The sequence below is a fragment of the Phyllopteryx taeniolatus genome, chromosome 14 (assembly GCF_024500385.1).
Source record: "Phyllopteryx taeniolatus isolate TA_2022b chromosome 14, UOR_Ptae_1.2, whole genome shotgun sequence".
NCBI classification, from domain to species: domain Eukaryota; kingdom Metazoa; phylum Chordata; class Actinopteri; order Syngnathiformes; family Syngnathidae; genus Phyllopteryx; species Phyllopteryx taeniolatus.
This window is the reverse complement of record NC_084515.1, coordinates 7162326-7174643: the sequence shown is the minus strand read 5'-3', so window position 1 is coordinate 7174643 and position 12318 is coordinate 7162326. Positions and strand designations below refer to the sequence as shown.

Sequence of the window (12318 nt, the reverse complement as noted above, 5' to 3'; positions counted from 1 at the left end):
CATGCATATGATTAAAAGGAAATATTGGTCTTATAGTTAAGTGGTGTAAAATGTTTTCCCTTACAGTGAACAATATGTTTATGACAGTGGTTGTTAATAAGATGTATCTAATAAACCAGGACATTCTCATAGTGCAGTCACTACCTAACTGCAGTTCAGTTGTATTTAACATGTTTTCATTAAATTTGCATTTTATCTTTATGAAGTGTTTGTAATTGAAACTTTTATGTGCATTACATTATAATTGAATAATTTCTAAGCACATTTTTCCCCTTTTTTATAAATTCCTGTATTTAAGCGAAACTGTGAATAATATTCCAATGGCTTACAATAATATTAAATCTACTTTTTAATAAAACATTTTTGATGACCACTTAAGCATACTATGCTATAGTATTTTAAAGTTGGTCATAATGGTGATACTTTGAGAGCTGAGAATTTTTCTCGGTAGTACCTGGTGTAAAAACGTTGTGAACCACTGACATTAAATACAGATAACTACTGTTTAAAATGGAATTTGTTCTTCAATTGGATCTCATTACTTTGCAAATGTAACTATTGAAGTATTGTGCTTATTGTCTAATAATTTGCATTTAACATATTATGGGTGAGCCAGCATATTAGATTAATGAGGTCATTCCAGAATGTGTCTAGACATTACGAAACATGACTGCAGGTGTACATGACATCATTCAAACGGGATGTACGCTATAACACAACCTTTTGGCTGAAAACGAAGCTGCCAGGCATCTTTGTCGCCATCTAGCGGCCAACAACACAAACGAGGACATTTCCACACATACACACACAAAACGTCCCATTTGGGCTGTATATCCAATCATCTGCTTTTAATACAAAGTCAAGATATTATATCTACATCTATGTTCGGAAAGGAAAGAAGAGGTACAGAAGTGAAGGAGAATGGCCCTCGACACAATCTTCTCGTTAAGCCTCGTGTGTGCATCCTCACTACTTCTCTTGTCACAACAATTGGTTAGAAAGCGAAGGAATTACATATTTCCATATATGTCACACACTGTCAAGACTTCTAGACCTCACATCGACTTCATATCGGAGTATTTTTTTGTCTTTTTTTTAAATTAAGGGCGAGGAAAGTGTGCAGCGGAGCCATCTGTCAAAAATACACCTGCTACCGTGTGCTTTAGCAAACTACATCTGAGCGTCTCTGATGCCCTTTGACCCCGTTGCTATGGTTACCCATGTTGTTGCTATGGCGGTCAAACTGGAGGGAAGGTCATCACTGTCAAGTTAAACTAGGTCTTCCCCTAAAATATATCTCTAACTAAGAGTTGGACATCAGTGATCAGTATCAAAGAGCACCCTACACAGAGGGCATACTTTGTAACAGAGAAAAAAAGTTATACAAAAAAAAAAAAAAAAGCATAAAACACCACCAAAATAAAAGATAAACACATATTGATTGGTTATAGTTACTGCTAGCTCGATACTCCAAATTGATAAATAAAAACAAAGCGTAACAAAATAGATTCTTTTTTTTTTTTTTTTTTAAATCACATAAAATAAATATGACACGATAAGGCTTGTTTTTGCGACAGTAACAACTACATCACATCCAATCCCGCCATTATATCTTGTGCTCAGCCGTGTCGTTGGAGCGTTATGTACAAAATTGGGCTAAATCTCATCAATTTTCTGCACTGACATTGCTGTGCTGTTCAGTCACCACGTGGGATCAATTCATTATGATTATCTGCCAAATGAATATTAAGCACGGAGGAGAAACATCAGTCGGTTTGGTGGGTTCGGGATGTACTGTACATGGAACTTTAATGGGAGCTGGGTCAACTGAGTGCAAGGGAGAATTTGAATACAATGGTGCCATGAGATCCAAGTTTAGTTCATTTCCCCATTGAAATGAATGCAAATGCCATTAATCCGTTCCTGCCACCACCCAAAACATTTGTAATGTTTTAAATAAGGAAAAATAGCACTCTATAATATTGTACTGTATAAAATATATAGTATAACATAATTAAATAGAGCGGCGTGGTAGGTTGACTGCCTCACAGTTCTGAGGGGTCGGGTTCAAATCCGGGCTCACCTGTGCAGTTTGCACGTTCTCCCCGTGCCTCCGTGGGTTTTCTCCGGGTACTCCGGTTTCCTCCCACATTCCCAAAATATGCATGGAAGGTTAAATGAAGACTCTAAATTGCCTGTAGGCATGAATGTGAGTGTGAATGGTTGCTTGTCTCTATGTCCCCTGCGATTGGCTGGCGACCAGTTCAGTGTGTACCGCGCCACTCGCCCAGAGTCAGCTGGGATAGGCGCCAGCACGCCTGCAGCCCTAGTGAGTGTAAGCGGTACGCAGAATGGATGGATGGATAATTAAACTAAATGTAAAGAATGACACAATTTTTGCATCATGATGAATTAATTGTGAATCCTTCAGGTATATGCCCCAGGGGGCAGTATAATACATTCATGAAGACAAATGAAGAGGACTTTCACAAATACCGTGACTCAGTAAACTGCTATATTACTCGTTTTTCGCAGAGGTTAAAGTATATATGACTGTGGGTATTATATTTTCTGTCTACATGTGATGATGCATTGTTTGCGCTCAAATATCTTGCTATCGTGCTATAACACCGCGACTATTGATGCTAATCATTAGCCCATCTATGAAGTTTGGCATTGTGTGTTAGCATTAAGCTAGCGGAAGGCAAAGTTGTGTAGTTTTAAATACACTATGAGCAGTTCTCTCTATGTTTAGTTGGACAGTTCAACTGGGAGGGCCATTAAACAACTTAAAAGTCCCATATTTGCAGAACTGTTCACTATTTCCTAAACTGCTGCTTGTTGGAAAGCAAGTTGAGTTGAGTTTGCTGCCTATACACTTCTCGTGTAATCAATTTTTGCTCATAAGGCAAAGCAAACAATCGCCTGAACAACGCCTCCTATCTCCAAAAACTCTCTAGTCGGGTGACTAGTATCTCGAGGCACCACTGTATTTGAACCCCAAAAATGTTTTCTCCCTTTTATGACACCCTGTGAGATTTAATTGCAATGCAGTGCACTTCAAGTAGGCTCGCTTCAGAAGGGCTTTCAACCTCACTTTAAGATCATTGTACGGTAATAGAAGTGAAGCATGTGAGCAAAGCAGCATGTTAAACACAAATCAGCGTAAGGCAATGATAATGAAAACAAAAAAAACACACACACACAAACAAAACATGAGACAAAATAGGAAAAAGTATTTCAACAGCATCCCTGTCAACAAGCCACCATTGGAGCTGACAAAATGGGCCTGGCATGAAGAAGGGGAGCAGGATGAGGAGGATGAGGAACCATTACAAGCAAATAGCAAGCAAGCTTTGTCAAAGGCGCAGGACAACGGCGGCCAGCCCAGTCCGGAATATTTAGTCTCTTTCTTGGCCTGACATCACAATTCCTGTTTGTGGGCCACAGTTGATTGGCTCGTGTTGGCACTGTGCGTCGGGTATTAGGAACGTCCGCTCTGTCTCTATAAGCGGTCCTCGGGGGTGGTTGAGTCCAGAAGCGAACCACCTGCTTTCATTATGATCAGTATACACCTTAGAAAGAGACTCACGTATACATAGAAACGTTGACCTTTGCACTCTTGTAACCCATGAGTACACCAAACCAATAGATACAAAGTTGAGGATAAAAAGCCCATTAAGGGTGCAGCAAATATCCAGGCTCTTTGTGTGTGTTTCTTTTAGTATTTATACACAGAGAGAATCATGAATTCATTTTCCTGTATTTCACTGGTATTGGAGATAGCTGACACAACACATATGTATTATTATACGTCCTTCACACTTGGAACACTGAGGTAAGTACAGTATATGGATTACACATGGAGAGTCTAGTGCAGCTCTTCAGCAGAAAGAGCGCGACTGTAGTTAGACAGATTCGTTGCTGTTGTTTTATTTGACCTTGTTGGGGTAGATCTTTCCTCTTTGTCTTTTGCTCCTTTTTTCAGGTTGTGTCTTCGCTTATGTTGCATAGTGGTCAAAGCTACCCAAGTATTCCAGAGCAGCCTGGTAGCAGAACTGGTACTCATCCTACACAAGAGAAATCATTTTTAAGAACAGCTTTTTATTTGTATTTTTTTTAGTTTCAGAGAGGGCAGGGATAGGTCACCACACTCACAGAAAAAAACAAACTTTTTAGCGTAAGACAAAAAAATGCATGTATTTCTCTTTAATACATGTTTTTTACTCATCTTGGCATAAACCATACATAAACAAGCAGACACAAAAAAAGAGAAAACTAAGAAAACGAATGTTATTAGTAGGGAGGCCGATAATGTAGGTCTGTACTCGCACATGAATTAGGAAAAAAAGCTTCAATGCTAATGCTCCAATACGATTTTACCAGCCCAACATATAACATCGGGGGCAGGTGAAGTAGGAGCCATGTCAATGGTGTGGAGGTACATAAAGGTAAACACAGATGACAACACTTAGACTGAAATGCCTTGTTTTACAAGTTACATTGAAGTGAAATGTGAGGCAAGATAGAAAAACATAGTTGTTACTTTAAAAAGTCTCATATTTGAGTGAAACATACCGTGTTCAAGTCAAGTTTGTTTAGTGTTTTTCAAAATTTTTGATTTAAATAAAAGTAATTTTCATTAGAATTGTAAGACGTAGTGGTATTAATGAATTGACATTACATTTAAGTAATATTAAGTTAGTATTCTTTGGAATTTTACAGGCAAAATCTGTGGCACGTCAACGACGTCTGTGAAACAGCTTGTGGGCATTTGAAAAACTTGATGAAATCCTGGACATTTTGTGCAATTTACTATTCATTGAAAAGAAAAATGCCATCCACTTGTTGCTGTGAGAAGAACATGTCGACGTACCTCAGTCTGCACCATGGCTGGTCTCTGTGTCCGCAGCATTTTGACAGTCTGGAAGATGTCCACTGCCCCTTCATAGCGCATCCTCTCCAGCACAATGCTCAGAGTGATGAAGACCCCTGTCCGACCTACGCCAGCGCTGCAGCCGAAATGACAATCGGTGAACCTGAGCAGCATCTGTACAAGAACACTAATGTGCTACATTGTGACCGGCGGGCCTAAGCTCTTTCTCACCTGCAGTGAACACTGATTGGTCCATCCTGGCCAAACTGCTCTTTAGTTTTGTGCACTTGGCCAATGAAATCGATGAAGCCCTCACCGGATTTGGGCACACCTTGCTCGGGCCAGTCGGTGAACTGGAACTGACGGACTGTTCGTGATTGGCCGTCCTGAAAGGAAGTACATTTTATTTATGTAGCACTTCTCACAGCGAGACCTCTCATGTCTCCTGTCATTTGTGTCTGCCTAAAAATTCGCATTTCAGCCTGAAACAACTCCACTTAAAACTTGAGAAACATACAAATGCCTATTCTTGCAAAATGTAATGCATTGCAGTCCGCCCGAGCCACTCAGACGTGTCTCGAGCTCTCTGTTCCTTGCTGTGAAAGGAACAGGGAGAAAAGCAAACCACACAGTACGCACAGCAGACATGATAAAGATAGAAGTTGGCAGAACTCAAATTGCGTTTGAGTAATGAAACGGATGTCAGCATTTTCTATAAATGTGCGTGAATCGACCTGTCCAAGTTCAATATAATCAAATACAGTATGCATTTCATAATTAATTACTGCTGTCTGGTGAGCCTATTGCGCTGTTTCATGTGAGTAAACAAAGATAATTAATTTAAGACCATTTATTGCAGCTGAATTTCCTTAAGTTCATCTTACTATTTCACCCAAAAATATTAGTTTTAAATGGAGACTGTTGGGCAATATTTGTATTTGCATCTTATATTTTGGTCTATTTGACATTGATGTGCTATTTAATAAATAAATAAATAAATCAGAAGCTAATTACAAGTGACTCAGTACTTGAGTAGTTTTTTTCCACTGAATACTTACTCGTATTCAAGTCACTATTTGGAGGACGATGTTTTACCTTGACTTAAGTCATAATATTCTAAAGTGTCAGTATTCTTACTTGAGTACATTTTTGGCTACTTTACCCACCTCTTGGCGCAATAAAGGTTGGGAATTAACAAATGAACTAAGACACAGCATCTGTTTTAGGAAACACAGCATTGCTGTATATCATGAGTAAAAGTGGTATTCCTGCTGCATTGACTGGTCAGTGAGACACCGGCTGGCAATTTCCTCTTTTTCGTTTCTAATAATTACAGTTATCTGACCCTGAATCAGCGGCTGTGGTGAACTTCCCGCTGTAACGTCTGCTATTCTCAGCCACTCTGGAGGCAATAACATCTTTTCTCCTCCGCTCAGCCTTTGTGACTCCCCTTTAATGGAGATCAATAGAGCATCTGTCCAAGTGGCGTCTGGGCAGGACAGGCTTAACCGGAGTTATCTATGACTGGCACTCGTGCGCAGATGTGGCCGCCGTGCGTTCCCAAACACACGAGCTGTCAGCTATTCTGCCGACAACACGGCCTAATGAATAATCTCAGGTGGCTTGTTGTGATACGCCCGTTCACATATAAATGAGGGAACACGGGTCCGCGGGTCGATAGGACATCGCTTTGGGCCGCTGACTCCATACGGCGTTGATAGATTGGGAGCACGCCGCAAGAGTCAAGGTGGTGTAAATGCTGCTGTTTGAACACGCAAAGGAGAATTGAAACACGCACAACGTGAACCCACCCTGGCATCTGTTACTTTGAACTCCCGCAGGATGTACTGGGGCATGTTGTATTCGGCCATGGGGTCCACCACAAAGTACTGGTACCTGGCGGAGCGCTCAGCAGGCCAGTACTGGTGACACTTCTCCTGCGACAAGACACACACACACAGCCGTTGATGTTATTGATTAAATGATACTGATAATGATACAAAATCAATTGTTTTTTTCTGTCCAGAACAAGTTAATAAACAAGCCATTTTGATCATGTGTATTCTATTTTGTTGAATGTGTATTCTATTTTGAAGATTTTGCATGTGTCCCTGAAATTGCTGTCCACCCTGTCATTATGGGGTAACTTCCCCTTTAAGAACCTTCTGATGTTTTCAGTGACATCACGAACAGGATTTTGTCCTTCTTCAATGAAGATTGACGTGTAATATTTGTATTTGTTTTGTAATTGTCATTTATGTCTACTGATCATGTCCACCCTGTCATGGTGAAATATCAATTGACAGAAAAACCTTTCAGAAATTTGAAATAATTGAATCATGTTGCCAAGAGAAGGTCCCCCATATGCTCATTAAATGCTAACATTAGCCAAAAATGTCCGCCCTGTCAGCAAGCTCACATATTTTGAAGTTTTCATGTGCGTTCTTTTGGTTGTCGTTAACTTAAAAAAAAGTCTGGGACTTTGACCAATATGCATTTCTAACCTCATAACATATAGTTAATACAATGAATATGATGTTCATTGGAAAATCTTACTTTTTTTGGGTGAAATGGGGAAGTCTCAAAGGCACCTTATGATGATACTGACTCATTAGTGTGTTGTGTTTGGATTGTGTGTGTGCGTGGGTGCATGTGTGCGCGTGTGTAAGCTATTATCGTGATATCTTGTCAACTCCTAATTCCTTATCGATACTAGTCTCCGCCTACCTGCAAGTTGCTCTATTCTCCCTTCATTAAGTACGCCAACATAATTTAATGATTAATCTAATGTGCCTTTACGAAGATAATAATGCTCTGTTTTGATCGACGAATAAGTGTAGAATGGTAAATATACGAACAGGTTATTATTAAATATGATGAAAGATTTGAGTTTTATATAGATGTGTAAACAATTTTGAAAATCATACTAAAAATAAAAAAGGAACCCTGTACATGATTTACAATATTTCTATTATTGTGGTTGTAGTTTGCAGTGATGCAGGATTGCAGTTCATCATAATTTGAATGTAGCTAAAAAAGGCCAAAATTGTAAACTGTATTGCAGTTCAACAGTACTTCAATCATAACAATAACAACCAGATTGTAAAATAATACCTCTCTCAACGTGTCAATCAAAAGAATAATGCTTTTGTGTTTTTCTAAGCAGAATTGCTGACAGGGCTCTTGTATTGGATCCCATTAGAATGTGCAGGTGGAGCTAATGTGAGCGTAAATACTAATGATCTCCCATTAGTGCCTGACAATTTTTCTGTAGTTATAATGCTGCTCTCGGATCCTGGAAACCTTACCCCACTTGAATCAGTCAAGCAACTGGATTTAGTTAAGTACTTTTGAAATGATGCAGTGTGAATCCTTACGCGTCCCATTTCTCTCAGTTTAGTGAGCATGACCACGATAGTTGAGTTGTGCTCCCACAGCATCCTCCAGAAATCCTCCGTGGTCTCTGCAAGTGGACCCTGGGTGGCGATGTAGCCTTTCTGCTGCCTAAATTGGAAAATTTACAGGCTTAAATAAGTGGAATCTTCCTGAAAATAAGAACATAGTCAATATAAACATTGGGTACAACATCAAGGAGGGATCTTATAAAAGCTGTACAGAACTCAAGCGAGCTTATCTTATCTTTACAAAAGCAGATTTTAAACAATGCTCTTTTATTGGATGTGATTAGATTCTGCAGGTGTACCTAATGTTGTGGCCAGTGAGTGTACATACAATCAGGTGCGTTTTAGAGCACAGCATTTCTTTTCTCAAGAACTGGAACACTCAAAGCTTGTGTATCCAAGCAGTTTGGAGGTCTGAATCATCTTCACCCTCAATCTTTTGACGTGGACAGTGCCGCAGAGCGATTGGAAGACGCGTACACGGAAACGGTAAAACTGACGTGATGTGACAGGCGCAAGCACTGTGGTGAAAACCTTTCCAACCCGTTCACTCGTCAAGTGATCAGCTGTAGACAAGAGGCCAGGTTGTATTAATGTTTGGCTTCAACTAAACATACCTGTAACCGTCGATGTAGCTGGCGTTGATGTAGTCTGAGCCCTCCAGGCCTCTGATTGGCTGGAGACACACGCGGGTGGTCTCGTAGGGCATGATGTTGACGAGCCGGTTCTTGAATTTGTTGCAGGGGAGGTTGGCTGTGACGAAGCGAGACGTGTGCGCTTTGGTGTTGGCCAGTCGCTGCATGGAAAGAAAATATATGTGTTTAAAAAAAATAAATAAAAATGAATGGAACTAAATGCGGAAGTGGCTACAAAAGAGCTACATACACCGTTACTTTTACTTCATCTGTTTTGATTTGTCAGAGACTCGTGTCACATGACTCTGCTTCACCAATCCAACCTGAGTGACAATAAGCACTATAGAAAATGGATGGATGGACTACGAAAAAGAACAGCTATTTCATAAGTTACCATCTATGTCTGCTTAAAAATGTCCACGTTTAAGCCTACAAAAACTCCAAACAACTTTTTATTCAATCTCTGCCTGGTGAGCCTATTGTGCTATTTCATGAGTGTAAACGAAGAAGGCTAGTTTCAGACTTTGTTTTAATGGCTGAATTTGCCTTCATTTGTTATTTTATGAAGATTTACTTTATTATTGTTTAAGGTAATATTGTTGAGCAATACCAGAAGTTGCACATTCCTATTTTGTCTTTTTGTTTATTTGACGTTCATGGTCTGATCAGAACTTACTCACCAGTTACTACTTGAGTTGTTTTTCACTAAGTACTTATATACACTTATTCAAGTAATTATTTGGAGGACTAGTTTTACTTTTACTTGAGTCATATTATTCATTTTCTCCCTCATACAGGATTGACAGGAGCGGTACCCACAAACCTTTTCTTTAAAATGAATTAATTAATTCATGCATTTTACCCTTAACCCTGACTCTCAAAACGAAAAAGCATATTTGTAAGTTAAGCAGGTGTTTAAATTGGTCAAAGGCGCATTAAGTACAGTACTGTAATAATACATATTTTCATTTAAAAAGGTTCAAGAGTCCTGTAATATTTGTTGAATTAAATTAGCAGTTTCCCCACCAAAATTGGTTAATTGGAATGATAATACACTACAGAAAATTGCTTTTGTTTGTTTTTAAGTTCATTTAACCAATTAAATAATTGGTTAATTTATTTGTTGTAAATAATACAATAACAAATAAATTCAGAAAATAAAAAGATACAAAGATGTATTTTACATCACCATAATTGAATTAATTGTAAACAAATAAAATAAGAATGTATTATTATTTTATATTTGAAATACATTATTTGACATATTTTACATTTTAACTACAGGATTATTCTTTTTTTTTAATTATTTTTTTTATCTTATTCACGCATGGCCCTTCCTTCCAGTTTAAAACTCAAATGTGGCCAGAGAGCACTAAAGTTCTAGCACCCCTGATGGTCCAAGAAAATGTTCAGATACCTTGGAGTCCAATAATGAGCCCAATGGGGTACATTAGCGTCGAATTGTACATCTACCAGAAGGGACAGTAATACAGTCAAGCATCTCTTTCTAAAAGCGTACCTTAAACTCCAGCTCCATGCCCGTGACGTGCTCGCCGCTCTCCACCTTGGCCAGCTTCTGTATGTACGAGTAGAGACTCCTGGCCGCCACCTCCGTGTTCCCGCAGGCCACAGCCTCCTGCAGCGCCTCGTGGATGAAGCTGTACTGGTCCTCGGTTTGCACCATGTAGTTCCTCTGCGAGCGCATCAAGGTGACGTGGCCGTAGATGTCAGCGGTGCGCTCGTGTCGGATGCGCTCCAGCATGGCGTCGATGACGATGAAGCAGCCGGTGCGGCCGACGCCGGCGCTGAAAGGGAAGACGGACATCAAGACGCACACGGGCAGAATAGTGACCCTTTCTGTTGGGTTTGTGGGACAACCTGCAGTGGGCGATGATGGGCCCGGCATCCGGAGGGTTGCAGGCCTTGACCCGACGAAGGAAGTTGAGGAAAGGGGTCGGGTATTCTGGAACGCCGTGATCTGGCCAGGCAGTGAACTGGAACTGACGCACCTCTCGTCGTTCGCTGCTGCCGCTCTGATGTGAGACAGCAAGAGAAATTGTCTCTTACTAACTTTTTTCACCAGGCTTTGGGGCACAAATAATTTTTTGCTTTGAGTTGCGAGCAAAAATTTGAGTTGTAAGCGAGCTTCAAGTACTCCACCGCTTGAGTGAACTACAAAAAAATAAATAAAATGTAATGCACTCGCATGTGGGCAAGGAGAGCCACACTCGCCAATGCATTTGTAGCCATTTATTAAACAGGACAGACAGGCAAACACACAAAATACAAAATAAGAACCCTTGCTAGGAGTTGCTGTAGACCACAACGCACTCTGAGACACTCACACGCAGACTATCTGGCTATGACTTCAGCTCCTGATGTCACTCACTAGGCCACGCCCCTTAAAGGCACAATTCCAAAACACGAATACTATAGTACATACAGTACTGTATATACTTTAGAAAACCACTTTATTTCTCTACACTCTCATACAATCTATTTCCTAAAATACTTAAGTCAATAACGTTATAATATGAAAAAAATATATATTTATATTAGAAACGACCCTAAATTTTGTAATGGAATATTACAAATTTATTATCATAACATTACAAAACTTTACGTGGTACTTGTGACATTTCAACCAAGTTTTTTTCCCATTCAGTCTGGCCCAAATACGGCTTATTAACGCTGCTGTTCGAACACGATAGCTAACATATTACATTTTATAATGAACAGTAAACAAATGATTGGTATTGTTTGTGCAATTTATAACAATCCCAAACTGAAATGATGACAATACATCAGACAATAGGACACAGTGGAGGACTTCTCCTAAAGTGGTTAGTTTCCCACTTACATAATTTTCCCATTTACAAACACAATTCTCCATATCACGCTTCACAACACAAATGTTGAGAAGTATTAGTACACTTAAAAGCCAGAGTTGGCCTAGTTTCTGTGTTTGCAAGTGGGCCACAGAGACACAGGCTAGTGTGACGGCCCGAGATTAGCTCTTCTTCCGACAGTGGTCAAATCTCATCACCACAGAGACGGACGCCAGCATGCTTTAACCCGCTATGAAGTACAGGCTAACGGCCTCTCTCTTTTTTTTTTTTTTTTTTAGTTCAAAGAAATAGACAGTGAGTAGTTTGAAAAAGGGCCATAATTGGGGGGGTATTTTTTATTATTTTCACATGCCCAGCTTTAACATCCTTTATAACTGCGGCAACCTATAGTATTTTGTGGCCAGCATATCCTACATGTCTGGCATGTTTGTGGATTGTTTTGCAGTCTGACTAAATCATTGCGATATCATGTTACTTGTCAATATACAGATATTCCTGATTACTTCAATTGATTCTGGCTTCTGACTGATGCCTTTTTATTCATTGTCCACTGATAT

At 39.7% G+C, this 12318-nt stretch overlaps 1 protein-coding gene across 9 annotated transcripts in view; it reads right to left on the bottom strand.

Annotated features, from left to right (window-relative positions):
- Positions 1 to 833: 833 nt before the first annotated feature.
- The window catches only part of LOC133488945 (receptor-type tyrosine-protein phosphatase S-like), a 119533-nt gene continuing 108048 nt past the window's right edge, over positions 834 to 12318 (bottom strand). For all 9 annotated transcript variants that reach the window (XM_061797495.1, XM_061797497.1, XM_061797498.1 and 6 more), the window contains 8 exons: positions 10791 to 10945; positions 10432 to 10717; positions 8895 to 9073; positions 8254 to 8380; positions 6688 to 6813; positions 5108 to 5262; positions 4877 to 5012; positions 834 to 4070 (listed from right to left, as the gene is read on the bottom strand). In XM_061797495.1, the coding sequence (XP_061653479.1) occupies positions 4002 to 4070; positions 4877 to 5012; positions 5108 to 5262; positions 6688 to 6813; positions 8254 to 8380; positions 8895 to 9073; positions 10432 to 10717; positions 10791 to 10945 (1233 nt within the window). In that variant the 3' untranslated portion in view covers positions 834 to 4001. The remainder of the gene's footprint in view (positions 4071 to 4876; positions 5013 to 5107; positions 5263 to 6687; positions 6814 to 8253; positions 8381 to 8894; positions 9074 to 10431; positions 10718 to 10790; positions 10946 to 12318) is intronic.